This window comes from Calypte anna, chromosome 3 (genome assembly GCF_003957555.1).
Source record: "Calypte anna isolate BGI_N300 chromosome 3, bCalAnn1_v1.p, whole genome shotgun sequence".
In the NCBI taxonomy this organism is placed as follows: domain Eukaryota; kingdom Metazoa; phylum Chordata; class Aves; order Apodiformes; family Trochilidae; genus Calypte; species Calypte anna.
In genome coordinates this window covers 64,155,103-64,173,088 of record NC_044246.1, presented here as the reverse complement: position 1 = coordinate 64,173,088, position 17,986 = coordinate 64,155,103, and the positions used below count along the sequence as shown (strand labels likewise).

Genomic DNA, 17,986 nt, shown 5'->3' with positions numbered 1-17,986 from the left:
TCTTTTGAAGATGTAGGATTCTTTCCTTCCTTTTCTTTAGCATGTCCTGTAAAAATAATGTATTAATCTTCAAGCTAGAGTGGTAAGAGGTTAACATCTAATGCCTGTGGAATAATGATTGATCGAATAATTGGAAGTTTCTAGCTGAGTGATGATACCAGCTACATGTCTACTACAAAACAGTTTTGACATGCTCACAAAGTGAAACCATGAACTTTTCTTAATTGTGATGAAAGAAAAGAGATCACTTAAAACTTATTTCACTTTGCAGCTCATAACAAAAAAAGTTAACAAGTGGATCTAAATTCTGCGTTGGACTTTGAAGTTGTCATACAGATGCTTCATGTTAGCAAGGCTCTATTTGCACTTTGATCCAGTTAATGCTAATTAAGTTTTATCATAAATTTACTGAATAGTAGTAGCCTTATGAATTCCTAAATAACTATACCATAAAAGCAAAATAGACAATGCATTGCAAGATTATTTTCTTGACATACACAGATATTAGTATTTTATACAATTTGGTCATGCCATGTTACCTTTATCTTTTGTAGCAGCTGGAGATTTAGATTCTTTCTCTTTTCCTGGATCTGTAAAAGTATTTACAATGATTAGGTGGCAGTCAGAGGCTATAACTAAGTGAAGCCATGAAATTTATTCATTAGGGAATAAAGCATCTAGATCATATACTGTAAAAGTATATTGAAAGAAATATATAAAAATGGAGTGATCGAAAGATTTGTATGAAATTACCTGTTTCTGTACAGAGAGTTCTGTCCACAAAATGTGTTTTATTGATTTAACTATGAAACCTATAAAATTTGTGAACTTCAGCTTCATAAGACATAAGGATAGCTTTTCAACTTGATTTGCCAGAAAGAACACTTTTTGACTCATTAGAACTGGCTGTGGCCTCCTTCCCCATCTGGGAATGTCCATTCTTGCTGAGCAGGATTTCATTTTGTCAAAGAAGGATGTACAGTATTGGAATGAAAGTTCTTTGGCTTAAACAGACTAGAATTTCTCAGTGTATCCATTATTATTATTATCAGCTTTGTTGTATCAGTTGTAGTCTGTCTAATCAACTATAATCATAGAATCATAGCATCATAAAATCTTAGAATCATAGAATGGTTGGGGTTGAAAGGGATGTTAGGGATCATCCAGTTCCAACCCCCTGCCATGGGCAGGGACCCCTTCCATTAGACCAGGTTGATCAAAGCCTCATCTAACCTGGCCTTGAACACTTCCAAGGAGAGGGCAGCCACAGCTTCCCTGGGCAACCTGTTCCAGAATTTCTTCCTCCCATCTAAGCTAAATCTCCCCTCCTCCAGTTTTAAAGCATTCCCCCTTGTCCTCTCACCACACAGCCATGTGAGAAGCTCTACCCCAGAATTCTTGTAGGCCCCCTTCAGATACTGTGTGGTTACTATAAGATCTGCAATTCTTATTAACAACAGGAGATTTAATACTTTTTTTTTCATTAAAGGTCTGATATTACTTTATCAGGTATAAGGAGAAGCAATATGCAAAATTATAGCTTACTTCCTTGTTTTGTCTTCGGTTTATCTGCGGAAAGAGAAAAGAAAGGAAGCAAAAGTGAAAAGAGAAAAGAAAAAGGAAATATTAGAATACATGTTCACGTAGGAAATTATTTTTAATACAATCAACTAATGAAAATATATTTAAATATATGTTGTCCCTAAGTGCTCAGGTATATCTGGAAAGTTATTTCCACCCCATTGTTGCTCTATAGTGTATGTCAAAAAAGTTTATGCTTGCCACCGAGTACCTTGCAGATGTGCAACAAGAACATTAAAAAAATGAGTCTCATATTACATGCTTTAGCTGGTGGCAATTAACTCCTTTCTTAGTACTATTGGATAATACAAGAAAAAATCTTTGCCCTTTAGTAACTTCTTTTAAGTATTCTTAATTGCCTTAAAAACAATCATTAACTTGCTAGCAACCATCTGACACTTGGTCACATCACTTTTCAAATGACTAAGGCAAAAAGTTAAAGCCCTGCCTTTTTCTAGACACTTCTGGCAGTTCTCTGCCTTCTTGCTCTCCCTTTAACAGTTAAAAATGTCATAGACAACTTTGTTCTGCTGCAAATCAAAGATCATTGCACTGGAATATTGCTCTAACCTTTTAGCCCATTTCCAGACCCTAGGGATTTGAAGTCAAAGTACTTTCATTTGATCATGAAAAATTTTAGGTTTGAAACAACATAGGTGTGTCCTGATTGATAAACAAATAGAATCTCCAACACTCCAGATTTTTCCTGCAAGTCTCCATACATTTACTGTTTTTCTTAAACTGCAAATCCTGATTTTCACTAAGTCTGAATCCCTGTAGCTTTTGACATGTATCCTGTCATGCAATAGCTAGAAGAGCAAATAAGTTCACTTCTCAGTCTAAAAGGCTCAGAAATCCCTTTCAGTTTGAAAGCTATTTCCTTGTTCATTCATAGTTTCCTGATTAACTGAGTCCTCACCTTTCCTCAGATCTTCCAGACACATGAAAACAGTGAATTAAGGCACAGATTTCTCTTGACTTATAACTCTGCCAACTTATATTTACTCTTCCATGAGAAATACAAGTACATGCTAATAATTAAAAAATTCTCAAGTTTTTTTGGCTCATTGTCTTTGAATGATCAGAGAGTTGGCAGTAGCTCCATACATGTAGAGTGCAGAAATGAGAAGCAGAGGCAACTATCTGAAAATGTTCTATGTTCACTCTTATACAGGAGAGAAACTGAATTGCTGTCAGTGGTTGGAAGTAGCTGCAGAAATACTTGGGATAGACATGACATGTTGTTTTTATTCCTTTGACTTGCAGAATCTAGATGGCTGCTGGCATGGGGAGATAGTGCTTCTGGTGCTAACTGCTGTCATGGGAAATGGTTTGTTCTCTTTTTGAGCTCCCTGGGTATCACAAATGATGCTTTAGAAATCTCTGCTCAATGCCAGCCGTGCTTAACTATGGTTTGTACTGCTCTGTCTGTGCTCTTCACTTTGCAGATGAAATCCCATCTAATGGTGGCACATTGTAGAAGGGACAAATCTTGCAGCAAACACCACCTCATTGCTGCATGATAGCCAGACAGAGAGGAAGCAAAGCAGATGGCTGGAGATGTAGTTGTATGGCAATGGAAAATTGTGTGGAGATACCCAGATTAACAGTAACTGAAATCTAGGCCGAGGCCCACCTAATTATAACATTTTCCATGACAACTAACAAGCAGCTGACAGATGCTTCAGGGTGCCTACTCTGACTTGAGTAGTGCTGGATAAAGATAAATCTGAGGAACTGGAGAAAAGAAAGGGATGGCAGCTCAGCTGACTAGAGCTACATTAATACATTCATATTGTACCTTATTCCACAGGTTACTGGCAAGCTTGGAAAAATCCAGTATTGCTGAGACTGAAAACACCAAACTGATCATCAGGGGTCTAGTTACCAGTATGACCATGAATAAATTACCTTGGTAGACAGTTAAAAAAGTTTAGAATTTGTAGCTTATGAGGGAAAACAGATCTGATAGTTTTTGTGTCCTAAAACCAGTGTTTTATTCTCTTTCTCCTTACCATACAAACCTAAAAAATGGTATGGATTGCCTTTAACTAGCGTATTAGAAGCAGGTATGCTGTATATAGTGCTGAAACAATAACAAATATAAGTGTACATATTGGGAAAAGGTACATCTTTGTCTAGATAGCTTAAGGCTCTAATGCTTTTCTTTTTGTGTTCACCATCATCATTCAGAGGCTTGAGTTTTGTTTTAGTTTGGGTGTAGTCTCTTGGTGTTGCAGCTCTGGTTGACTTGAGAAATTGAATGTATGTATGACCTGCAGAACTATGTGCCATCTCCACATGCAGTTCTTGTATCTTTTCCTCATTCCCATTCATGCCTCATCCATACTAATCCTAAGATTTTTGCTAAAACAGCTACAAGTTGGGCTCTCAAAACCTTTTGAGTTTCTCTGCAGTGGACCTTCATGGTTCTGGTGTAAGAAAGGCAGTTCATCTGACTTTAGGGGACCTCTGCCCCTTTACTTCATTGCAAGTCACTTTATGAGACTGAATAGTGGACTGGTCCCTGCCCAGGCTACAGGGAGCCTCTCGCTGGATCTGTGGGACACAGAATCCCAGCACAGGATCTTTTAGCTGAAGCTGGCAGTCTGTTCACCTGAAGCTTTTTGTGGAGATTTACAGTTTTGTGGAAGTGGGACAAAGCTGGTTTCCTGGTGGAAATTCCCAATGGCTCTGATAAACACAGCAGAGCTCTGGCAAATGCAAGCAGAGCAATGGATTTAAAGGTTACTGTCATCCAGAATTCAGAGGTTTTTGTTTCTGAGACATCATCTTTTAAGAGAGATAATACTAACATGCTGTTTTCTTTTTACCTTGTTCTGCTGCCTTCCTTGCTTTTTCTTCCTTCTTTTCAGGTATTACTGCAAAATAAAGACATGGTTTAAGTAAGATTTCTGGTCAGAAGAGTTGCTCCAACAGACAAAGCTTTTCTTAAATGCATTCAGATTACTGTGAGGCAAATGATTTCAGAGATTTGCAATCATGAGGTAGTTTTTTCTACCTGATATATAACTATGTATTAAATATTTTTTTACCTATCTTAAAACAGAAAAAGCAAACAGAGATTTTTTTTTTCTTTTAGAAAATAAATAGCAGCATTGCCTTTTTTATCAAGGTGAACAGGCTAAACTTCAGTGAACAGAGGAGAGATCAAAGCATGTTCTCTACCTTGCCCAGATATGTAAGGGTTCCCCAAAGGAGTGTGGTTTCTCTTTGCACCAGCAGAAACCTCCATTCTTCATCCATACATTCTTACTTTTAACTGTGTGGTTGGCATCACTGAGGACAGTAGGCCACAGTCAGGCTGTATTTTACAGGTACTTAACTTGGTCTTTGTGAATATCATGATTTCCACGTGCAAGGGAAAAGTGAATGAGACCACTTGTGCAGCAGGGCAGCTGGACCTGCACTGATGCCAAGGGAAGCAGTGGTAACAGCTCAGGTCAGGGTGTCTGGACATATCCAAGTGTTTATTTGCAAGTTTTAGCTTGCACAGTTCATAAATTTATTTTCACAACTTGAAAGACAAGGAACAGAGATTATTTGCTCATGGCTCCACATTAATGATTAAAAAATCTGAGATGAGGAAGTTCAGGATGGAATCCCTTTTGACTTTGCTCTCTTAGGTCACTTACAGAAATAGGAGTATCTTTTATAGTACCTGACAATTTATGTGTCATGTTTGGTAATGTACAAGATTTCTTGCAGATCACTGAATGTTTTTAGGACAACATATCCCATCAAATTGAATTATTTTGGGTTAAGCCTTGCAAATATGTAAACATATTTGTTTAGATGTAAACGGCACTGCCAAAAATCTCCTTTTGTAAAATCAAGCTTTTTAAGCCACAATTTATGCCTACAATGTTGTGTAAGAAGCATTGCTTTATTTTAAAAAGGTATCATCTGACTGTGTTTGAGACAAAAAATGTGGCGTTAAAGAAATAATCTTCACTGTCATTGTCTTGTTTAAAAGTGCAAAGAAAAACAACCAGCATACATGGAAGGATATAAGTGGATGGTGAAACTTAATTTACACCAAAAGACTGGTAAGTATAGAAGTATCTTTGCAGCTACAGAGTTATCAGCACATAACATCCCCACAGAATGTTATTTCAACCTGTCAAGAACAGACGTTTTCAACACAATGTTTTATTACAGAAATTCACAGCTGCAAATTAGGAGCTTGGCTTTTAGAGCCAGGGTGAATACTGAGGTTAATGTTCTGTTATCTTTATGTATGTTGAAAAATTCACAGAATTCAAAGGACCTACGAAGTCCCTTCAGGGGTGCTTGCTGCTCTTGGGGTGATATCCTGGTGATCCTGCTGGGACCAGGCTTGCAGGCAGCAGGGCAGCCTTTTAAAATCTGATGGCTCAAAGAGACCAGGTCATTTAGTAAGCTATGGACTGTCTGCAATGTCTGCAAGTGGACAGGAGGCCAAAAGAGGGATCTCTTGCTCCCAGCAGGAAACTTTTCCTGAGATTCAGTGAAATGCCAGGTATGGACAGATGAACTGCTTCCCATTGAGTGGGATGGACTAACTAACATACACCAACCACTTGCTCTTCTTTATGCCAGGATGCTGTGAGTGAGCAGGTGCTTGTGAGTAAGCTTCATAAAACCAAAGAAATATTGCACCTATATACTTCAGTTATCTCAGGTAACTTATTTTATTAAAAATATTCTTCAGTTTCCCCAAAATTAAATCTAGGATGAAAGAATGACTGCCTGGATCCAGACAAAGGAACTGAGGGCTCCATTTCTATCCAAAACCCTTAATTTGTGTTGGTATTAGTGGACACGGAGAAAGCCAAAAAGGAACAAATTCCCATAGATCTATTTTAGATCTCTGCTATTAACAACCATATTACTTAGTCCCAGGTAAGTAGAGCTACTTAAATCAGCTATAAACTACACACCTACATGCCTAGTTGAATCTGGGCATTGAGCCCTGCCACTCAGCAAACCAGTATAGCAGTGCTTCTAAAAATCTTGTTGAAGTGCTGAACATCTTGAAGAATAGATTTATTTTAATATAGAAAAAAAGGGTATGAAAGGAGCACCAGAAACCTGTTCCCATTAGCATTCCAAAAATCTATTTTTGACACCTAAAGCTGCAGAGCACCTATGATAAGAGTAAAATTAATTATTGAGAACTGTCATTTTCTCCAAAGTATATTTACTTTTTTTGGAGCTGCACCTAATAAGTTTTCATTTGTTCAATTTCTGAAAACTAGGATACTGATGGAATAAAAATTGAAAATATTTCTTGAATACTGAGCTGCAAACTAGAAGAGCAATACAGCCTGCTGAGAACATCAGGTACTTCGAGTCATCAAATTCATGTGGTGGGGATAGGCCATGAGTGCAATTATGATGGAAGAACCATCCATCACTGAAAAACACTGAGGCTGCCATCTAAAAAGAGCAACTAGTACTGTTAATGGTAATCTGTCAGTCAGTGTGTTCAGTAACACTGCAATCTTTCTGTGCATGAGTTTTGGTGAAGATTTTGCTGAGGCAGGTCAGAGCTTTAGTAACATTTGGGAACTGCCAAGTGGCATCCTATGGACTTGGCATAGTATTAGCTGGAAGGATAAAACAGGAGATTTTATCATTCCTTTTGCTTTTTGAGAAGGGAGATGTGAGCTGCTTTGGTAATGCTGAGAGGTCTTTTTCTATCAAAATAATAGGTGCCACTTCAACAGTCTGTATGAACAGAAATCCTGAACACATAGTGTCAGTATTTGGAATACCATTCAAATAAAAATTTGTTTTATTTCTATTAGAATAGGGACATATTTTCCATGTAGCTCAAAATTTCATCTCTTCAACTGAGCATTTTCAAAGTTTTTCAACACTTCTGACTGGTAGACTAAAAGATGATCTCTTTGTATGGAATGTTTCCACTGCAGAAGAAGTGATCTTTAACCATATGACTTAAGCAGCACGGATCTTTTATAATGTAATAGAATTGCCTACTCAGCAGAAAAACAACACATGTTAAAAAAAAAAACAACAAACAAAAGCTAATCCCCTTCCCCTGAAAAACAAATGAAAACCACTGAAATAATAAAGATGAATGCACAAAAAAGTAGGCATAGAAATTTGTCAGAGATCCGTATTTTCACAGGAAGTGATAGTAGAAAAAAATAGTTGAAGTAAGTGGAGCCTGGACTCCCATTTATGTTTTGTAATTTTTTCAGCAAAGTTCCTATATAGTGGACATAATGTAGATAAAATGGATGATTTCTAAGGTAATTGTTTCTGTGATTCCATTATAAGCTCTTCGGAATAAAATGTGAGAGCGCTCAGCAGTCACTGTTTTGTGCTGAAAGTGGCCAGGAGAGAAATTCATCAGTCAAATATTTCTGAAGTCTCAATAGTTGTCAGCCGAAATCAAATTTGACTGAAAAGATGTATCCCGAAAGAGCCAGGTTGCATAACTAGCATCCACATCAGCAGTTTGCATTCCAAAATGTCACTGATTTTACAGCTATTTTGAGCTGTCTACTCAGTGTGAAGCAAAAATAGAAGAAATCACTCTGACTGGAAGCAATAAACACTTCACTCATTGAACTCTGAGGTCAGAGGTAGGAGATCCTCATCATCACATCACTGATATCAACAAATAATGTACCTAAGAAGTATTAAGTATAATTTAGGAACTGCTATTTACATGAAGAAATCAAACAATTTCCTGCCATACCTGGGATATAGAACCTTTAGTGAGAAAATGCAACAAAATTTCATATGACTGTGGTAGTTCATCAAAAGTACAAGCTAGTGAAGTGGCTCAGACCTTCAATGCCAGCAGATTAATTTTTTTAATTATTAAAAGCAAAGAGAACTTAATCAAAAGCAAAAGCCTCAGCCACCTACTAAATATTGGAAATCATGTAACACCCAAAGATCTGCTAAATAAATAAGTAAGGGAAATAGGTAACTAAAGACCAGCAATAAAAAAGAAATACATTGAAAAGTAATGGTTTTGTTCAGATTTAGTAAAAGGCAGAGCTATTAAAGTCTACCAGAATTTGTCCATCATTGTAAAATATTACATTTAAAAAAAAAATAGCAGCATTCCTTCATGATTCTTACCAAGACACAAAAGGAACTACTATAACATTTTAATATAAATATATTTTTCTGATGCAGTACAGGCTATGTTTCCATTTCAAAATTAACAACATAAAGTTAATTTTGGATTGGTTGTTAAAAAGTACTTTTTCAGAAATTAACAATTACTCAGAACTGACATCAGCTATTGCTGTTTAATGGGGAATGGTGACTAAACAAATTTGTTATTTATTTAAATTCTGGAAAATAATTTTGGGTTCAATAAAAAATTGTTGGTAACACTAAGATGGCTGAGACCAACACTTTCAGTTGTGAGACTGCTCTTTTAACAACAGAAATAACAGAATGATTCCTGTTTTATATCATAGAAATCTACAATTTCTGTTTGTCCTTAATGAACTACAAACTTCCTATAATTTTTTTTCAAGTGCCCCTTAATTCTTTAACACATAAGGGCTTGCTTCCATCCTGCGAAATGCTGGAGACACAATGAAGACCTATTACATATCCAAAATTGTTGCTTTTTATCTAAGTAAATATGAAATTTGGTATTCACTTAAAAAAGATTTGAGGTTAATCACAACAATAAAGCATAGAGGTAAAAAGCTCTGTTTTTTCAACCCTCCTTCTAATTCTGCTTGTAACCTTTACAAGTGACCTACAGAAAATTACTTTTAATAAAAGAGTAAATTTAATCAGCATGATTAAGAATTTCAAAGGTGTATGACATTTCCCAGTAGAGGCCAAAGAAAACCTCAAATATGCAGAAAGAGACTTAATTCTACAAGAAACAACTGCTGAACTTCTTTCCAGAGTCTGATGGACAAAAGCTTGGCAGATATGGGTTCACAGATGTTGAGATGTTGACTTGATGGGCATAATTAAGCATTGCAGAAGAAATATCAATGTATCAAAAAGATTTGCTTAGTGGCTTCAAGCAATAGAGGAAAGCTGTATTCAGTCATCCATAGCAAAAAGGCTGCTTTTACTTTCAGCTGTAGCTGTCTAAAATCTGCTAAAAATGCAAAAGCTCAACTCAACATACTTTCTCCACCCCCCTTTAGTTTCTGTGTTTTGTCTGGTGGGATTATAGAGAACAAGTGCCTAAATTACTCTGGTTTCTGTTTTGCTCAATACAATTAGCTGCAGAGCAATGACAGCATTACGAATTTAGCCCATAAACCAAGGAACTTTAAAACATCCAATAAAGGGAATAACATCTCAGCTTTGATTTCCTTACATTAATCTACACAGGTGCAATTCTGCCATTCTTCCTCTTGCTCCAGAAGAGCACTAGGCTGCCTTGCAATTCATCCTGACAGCCTGTGCCAGAATTCACATGTGAATGAGGCTTCAGAGATTAACTCTAAAATAAGGTTCTTGATAGATAGCAGGATGTTAAAACCAAGAAATTCTCATTTCCCTGCCTTTGATTTGTAGTGAAAATCTTGGAGACCACAATCCACGAGTCTGGGCAGTTGATACATGCAGTCATTTGGTTTGAAAGGGAATGTTTATAAAGCCAGGTGAGTGAACAACCACTGGGAGTGAGTTACAGTTTGTAACTTACCATTCCATTTTCCATTTGTGTCTAGGATACAACTGACATCTCTCAAGATCTTGAATGCAACTAGCAGACAGTGTCTTGCATTGTATACATGAAAAAACTGACACTGACACAAACAACGAAATATTTGCTTTGCTCAAACTTAAGCCCTTGCGTTTTCTCACCAGTCCCAGATCCCTACACCTTCTGGAAAGGAGCAACTTTGGAGCAACACCACTGCTCCCACATCTCCCATCAGCAGTTCTTGTGTGAAAGGAAGGCAAAACCTCGTTCACTGAATCTCCCTGTTACTTCATCTTTCTGTCTTTCTCAAAAAACTTTGAGATAGTGTCACAGACAGAATTCAATATATCTGGAGAATTACCATTAGTCTAGGGACAGCATGAGGGAAACACCTGTTCTCTAGAAGTGCTTTGAGGTGCTGCATGGACAAAGCCAATATAATTTGGAGATCCATTTTGTTTTACCCACCACTTGTTTTAAGTCACACCTATTCAGTTTTGTCACAAGAAGCTTTTTCTTTAACGGTCAAGTTAACAGAAGGATTTTTCCCTTTCAGTTGTAAAAACAAACAAAATGACCCACCTTTTGACTTCGGAGCTTCCAAAGATGCTATAAAATGACAAGAAAAACATTTTACAAGTATAGAAAGAAATTAAGACCTTTTATCTTCTTCAACATGCTACCTATCTATGCAGATCAGGCACTCATGTTTTTTTATGCACAGAAACACTGACACACACATGTGTTATGAGTTTGGACAGTATCATGGCAAATAACCAATCAACCTGCAGATTAAAAGCAATGGAGAACCAGGACAATAGGTAAATTAGGTATGAAACGTCAATATGTCCTCTATTTTCAAGTAAAGAGGATGAGGGAAGGACTGAAACCGGGTTTAAGAACAGGCATATATCAAGCATAGTCAGAGGGCATGCAATGGCAGTTTTCTTTTGACAATTCAGTACTGGGGCAAAATGAAGGATTTTTTTTTTTTTTTGTTTATCAAAACTAAAAGCACAGAATTCTTCTAGTATCGATACAGAGCAAAATACAATTTCAAAAGTTTTCTTTTCTGTTTAATTTGTTTATTATTCTTCATAATTACAGTAACTAAATCAAAGTTACTTGAGCATTTCTCCTTTATTATTCACACCTTCAGTCTGAAGCACTAGGACAAGTTTTTGTGCTGTAGAAGCAGATAAATTAATTTTTTTATAAACTGTCAGCTGTAGGTATTTTTTGCTCAGAATTTATATCTGAGAAAATAAGAGTCATCTGATGAATGAGTCACCAAGCAAGACTATAAAAGGAGATGAAAATCTTAATGTTCTCTCAAATCTGGATAAACTGGGGAAGCACATTCCAGTAAGAAATATGAAGGGCACCTGGTAACAACAATAAAACACAGGGACATATGTGCTTGGAATAAAAAAAACCAAAACCCTACATTTTCCCTCCTCTCCACACTCTGAAGCTTGTATTTTGTGTTTTGTCCTCCATCCATTTACTGTAATCTCCAAGCAGACCCCTTTCCTCCTTGAAAAGATAAACCTTTTAAAAGCTGAAATAAAAAATTCTCACCCTTGTTCTTAGCAATATTTGATCAGATCTCAGTTCCAGAAGACCAAATTGCTACATGCCACAGCCATTCATTTTGCTCAAGTATCTTTGATTAAACCAGCAAATCTTTATCTTAGACTTCATCTTTTTGTCTCTTAACTTAATCCTGTCTCAACCTAAAATCAAACCATATAAATGGGGCTCTAAAACCTACAGTCTTTTACAGGTCTTACCATGTACTTTTACTTCTTTCTTTGCTGATTTAGCTGTAAAAACAAAGAGAAATTAAATATTGCCTTCTGACATTAATTAATTTAAAACATTACGAAGGTTGAAAAGTAAGGTAAATAAGGGAGAATATTCACCAGTTTCCATATTTTTTTCTTTCTTGTGTGGCTCTGAAAAAGAAAAAAATCAAGTACAGTTTTCTTCTCTTGCATTATTTTGTTTAATTGCCCTGGACAACTATTTTTATGTCATTAATGACTGTGGGAGGTGGCATAAAATCATTTCACATGAGAAAAAGATAAAGAAACAACTACATAGAATTTTACATGAAGTATTTCTGATGAAATCTGATTTGGTAGGAAATTTTACCTGATTCTTGGTCTGACATTTTGGTTGATTTAACTGAGATGTTCCATCATATGAGCCATAAACTCCAGGAAAGTTCAGACCTAGATCTTTCCTTTTTGCTGCAGGTTATCCTTGCTTTATTTTGATGTCTTTTTTTATTATTATTATTATTTGTTTTGTTACTAATGAGCAGTTAGTAGCACACATTAAAGGATATTGCCAACTGTAGACACACTAGGGATTTGCTATTATGTTTGTAATTCTTTTATCTTTAAACATCTTTTTATGTATATGACATTATAAAAATTTATTTTATTCAGGAAAAGTTTGCTGATAATATATAATTTTTGTACTATGCACAGAACTGAGACCTGATTTTTTTGACATTTCACCATCTGGATAAGCTCTGACACTTTGAATAAATGGCCTTTCTTTTTTTGTGAGAATCAGCAAAGTTACATATAACATGCCCATAATACTATATAAATGTGGGGTTTATTTCATTACTAGTGCCATACCCCTGGAGCAGATGGGAGACACAGGAGAACCTAAACCTGCCTCTGCAGCATTAAGAAACACACTTCCCTAAATTCAAACAGTGCTGAGCAGAGCTGGCACTCTCACAGTGGTGCACTTTCATCTTTACTACCAGGATGGGTAGTCACAAACTGTGACCCTCTGCCATATGCCAAGAGGGAATTATTGATAACCCATCCTAATTTGCATATATAACCATGCACACAGGTGCTATCCCCTAATTCAGAGAAAGCTTTTGTGTTCAAGAAGTGTTTAGATTAAAAATAAGAATTGCATATGGAATCACATGGATTCAGAAAAAGTTTTAAAGAACTGGCATTTCGATTGGATTTACTGTCCTGTGGTATGCACCACATGATAAATAATCAGTATTCTGTTTATACTCAGAAACTGCATAGAAACTTTTTTCTGTCATTGTTTAATTTTTGACAAAGGTATTTGAATGAAACTAGTTTTATATTAATTAAAGCCTACTGTTATCATATTGCATGCAGTGTTTGGAGTACTTAAATCCTTAGAGAGTAGAAAGCGTGAACTTACAATCATATAATCCTGGTTTTATAGGCTATATACCTGTCATTTCCTTTCTCAGATCTTCATATTAAGTTGGTTAATTAAAACTAAAAAAGACAGGCTGGTAAAGCTCTCCAAGATACCCTCTTATTAAGAATATTATGAACATAAGAAGCTAGTTATAAAAAAGGTCCCTTTAGTCCCTTCTGTTGAAGATGAAAGTCACATTATTAGACCTGAGATAATGCACATGAGAAAGTTTTGTGTCAAATTGAACTTTTTAATTCTCCTGATCCCAAGAAGTACTTGTTCTGCTATATCTGATTTTCTACTAACTGGATCAATGTAGGAAAACATGCTGCTACCATGCACTTTGATTTGTGAAGATAATGTACAGAACAAATATATTTCTTTCTGCAGTAAGAATACACCAAGGAAACCCCTTACATATACCTACTCCTCTAGGAGTACCTGTTCCTCTATAAATTTACCTCTTTTGTAGGGTAACACACAGGGTTTTTTGTGAATTTTTGTGAAGAAAAGGAAAGCAGAAGACAGCTTTTTGTATCAATATCCTTGTTCCTGAAATCTACTACTCTGCTGGGAAATATTTGGGAAAAACATTGTGCAATGAAAAGGGAAAAAAAAAGGCCTGAAAGATGCTCAAGTGCTTTCAGTCTAATCTATTGGTTCTGAAAGCAATGGCATCAAAACTGAGGATCAAAACTTCTCACAATCCCTGAATAAGGTAGAATCTACCAAAGATTTAAAGATTTACTGCAGAGCACTATGCTTTTGTTCAAGCATTTCTTACTGAATGGTTATACTTAAGCTGTTTTGCTTAAAAAAAGAAAAAAAAAAAAAAAAAAAAAAGGGAGGCAGGAAACAGAGGTTCATAGAGATACTGTCACTAATCCAGACATTTTCCTTTATTATTTGCCCTATCCTCCTTTTCATATAGCACATTTCTTGGATATATGACCGAAGCTGGCAGTAGGATAGACATCATCAAACTGACAGAAGTCAGATTTTGGGTGAATGTGGTCAGTGTGATTGTCTGTGTTGATACTGAAGTAAGTATGAGGAAGAGGATGAACTGGTCATGCCTTGGTAAACCCCTCTTTGTCTTTTAAAGGAGTCATTGGGCTCTGCCTTTTCCCCAGGAGGTATATATAACCAATAAAGCCCACCCTGAAGTTGGATAACTGTAACAGTACATGGTCTTCTGTATTATGTGGACATATTTCATTACATATTGCTAGAAAACTTCATTCAAGATTCAAGTCTAGTAAATGTTTTCTTAGATCTCTGATGCTTTTTTAAAGCTGATGGGATCTAACTGCCCATATTTGAATTGGCATAAAGTCTATCTTCTCTTTTTTTTTTTTTTAAACATCAAGTTGCACTAACACAGTGGGAAAGCAAACACTTTCTTTCCAAAAGACTCCAGTATAATTATTCCGAGACATAGATACATATGTTTATATATATATATATATACACACATATAAAGACAAATTTTCTTGTCAGGAAACATACAGGTACTTTTTCCTCACCAGAGTCTGAAATACTCTCTTATTTTCTGCAAAAGTTGTGATAATAAAGAAAAAAGGAACCATCATAAAAAGGAAATTGAAAAGATGCAGATTTCTCATGTCTCTCATACCAGCCTAGCAAAGCACCTCTCTTCTAGATGAAAAACATTCCTCAAGGACTCAAATCATAGGCAAAGCAGTTTCTCAAGTCAACACTCTTGAAGCACATACTTATGCAAATTTAGAGTACATTTGATCAGTCCTAGGAAAAAACCCAAACTTTCATCACTTTTGCCATGTGAAAAGCGGAAGGTGTGGGTCTCATGGTTCCCATCAGAAGGCACTGAACCAATTCACTGTGGATATAGTCATACCCCACAGATGCCTAATTAACCACTGAAATATAAATAATTTTTTATTTAGAATCCTTAAAGAGAAAATTAGGTTAATCCTACAGTTCTGACTAGGGAACTGCCTGTGTTCAAAATGAGTGTACCACCTGTGAACATCATTCCCTGAAATCCTTGGATGTTATTAACAGAGCCCTTGTGAAAAGATCAGTTCTTAATGCCTGTTTTAGCAGTAGTTTGTTTAAGAATAAATTAACTTCATTAGCCTCAGGATTTCTGGCACCATGACTCAGGTCTTATAGGGGTCATCTGGAAAAAAAGGAAAAAAAAAATGATCCTGAAAAATATTGTGATTCTTTAATGCAGAGAGCCAGTGTTTCCCAGTAGATCTTTAGCTGTGACTGTGAAACAATATTTAAACTATATTTCTTTTAAATTAGATTCTGAGGAGTACTTCCAGTCTTTTGAGGACTAAGATGAATAAGCTACTCAGATGCAGAGTATTTCTAGTCAATGTCCAAGGACACTACAAGAAAAATCCTGTGTTGACTCACAACTTTTTGAAGCAGAACCTCTAGGGAGTTATGTCTTGGAGTTATTGATCCAAGTGGGACTTCTCAAAGGAGGGAAACAAGCAACATGACAAATCATTGAGCATGAGATCAGGTGCGGCCGTTGTGTGCATGCAAGGTTAAGGTAATTAAGTTTTCTTAATAGCCTCTTATTGTGAGGAAAAATGAGTCATATAATTTTTTAGGTGAGTTATGATATGAGCACACCCACTGAGGGTGGTCATATCTTGGATGGTATTCAGCCATTCCTACTTGCTCCTCATGTTCATAATTCACATCACTTCAAGGGAAGGACTTTTGCTTCAAGCTCTGTAACCCATTGAAAGTATGAGCCTGGAACAGACATTTTGGAAGAGAACAGAAACTCTGAAGACATACTACTGCTAGGATTTTCTTGTCACTTGACAAACATGATGTGCAGACTAACAAGACAGCAGCCCCTAAAAATTAATGCAGTGAGATCCTAAAGGAATAAACTGAATTTGAAGTAATTAACTTAATACAGGAGCTCTAACTGTAGCTCCTGGCTTAGAGCTTCGTACAGATGTTAGTCCAAAGGATTATGGTAGGATGAGGCAGTGAGCAAAAACTTTGGTGCATTTTCTCTCACAGCACAAGTGAATGGGTGAACATGCTATTGAATATTTTGAAAGGCTTCCTTGAGTGCATTAAACAGGACAAATAGCTTCTCCAGGGGGTATTTGCAGAGGCAACATCAAGAAGGATATTGTCAGAAGGCACCAAGAAAAGTGTGCAGGTCAGAGAGTCCACAAAACGCTGGGATACCGTGCTGTATGAAATGCATGATGCTGTATGCATGAAATAAATCCAGCAACCACTGTTTCTGAAATATAGAAAATGCCAAATTTGGGCACTCTATGAAGCTGTTAAAGAAAAAAACCAAATCAGATTGTATGTGACACTGCAGACTGAAGTGGTATTGTAAATGGGTAAGGACGTGCTTCATATGTATGATACTGGACTGCAACACCAGCACCTTAATACAGAAACTTTCAAATCTGTAGTTGATTTAGACCTCTATGATGATGTGATAAAATCATTAGTGTTTAAGAAACATCAGTGAAGTATATTGTTTTCACTTGCCATATTCAAAACCATCAAAATTTGTAATATATACATATATATAGTATATATACTATATATATATATATATGTATATAATCATATATAGATAAAAAATTCTAGTTCACACCACCGGTCCCCTAAAAATCAAGTCTTACTTCATTATAGTCTCAATGATCAATATGAGGCCCATTTCTTCCCTTTCTAGCAAAGCAAAAGTGGTATTCACTTGCAGAAGACCAGGAAGGTAATCAAGTTCATAGTATATGTGATAGTCTGGATTCAAGAAAGTTTACACATTTACATGCTTTGCTGACTCAAGACAGAGTTGAAGATATTTTTAATGCTTTGCTGAAATTGTACCCAATTCTTGCCAAAAGTGCACTTAAATCATGAAGCAACTTGAGGGCTATGAAAGATTGCCACCCTCACAACAAAGCACTTGAAAATGTATTTTCCGTAAAAAGCAGACACTAACATAATCCTTTTGGCTCTGATTTGTATTTAAACAGCATTTAATTTTGACCCTCTTTTATTATTCTTATAGGTACTTTCATGTATCAGATAATTTTCTTTTTGTAGTTTACTTGCTCCCCCTGCCTTGCTCTTAAAGTAATGCCATTTTTCTGCTAGTAATACAACAGTACGTTGCTGCATTGCATAAACTAGACTGCAGCATTTAATAATACCTGGAAATAACAAAAGAAACAAGGTTCTATTTTTAGTGCAAGAGTCTTCGCTATGACATGAAAAGATGTACAAGAAATTATTTTAACTCTGTATGATCCTGAAACAGAGGATACTCTAAGAAACATAAAAATACAACAGCAGTATGCCAGGCTGTGAGAGTGAGCATTTCAACATCCTAGCAAAGGTAGTTAAAAAAATCCTGAATTCTAGGCCATTTATACAAAAAGGTTTTAAAAATTTGTGAATAAAACCTGGATTTCATTTTAGAAAGCTTAGTGTAAAATAAGCTATTTCATGCTCCATTTAAATAAATCC

The 17,986-nt window shown here is 36.1% G+C and overlaps 1 protein-coding gene across 1 annotated transcript in view; it reads right to left on the bottom strand.

The window, feature by feature from the left end:
• Positions 1-10,742: 10,742 nt before the first annotated feature.
• TRDN (triadin) overlaps positions 10,743-17,986 on the bottom strand; it is a 140,873-nt gene continuing 133,629 nt past the window's right edge. The window contains exons 15-16 of the mRNA XM_030447551.1: positions 12,142-12,213; positions 10,743-10,864 (exon numbers count right to left, since the gene is read on the bottom strand). Coding sequence (XP_030303411.1) covers positions 10,743-10,864; positions 12,142-12,213 — 194 coding nt within the window. The remainder of the gene's footprint in view (positions 10,865-12,141; positions 12,214-17,986) is intronic.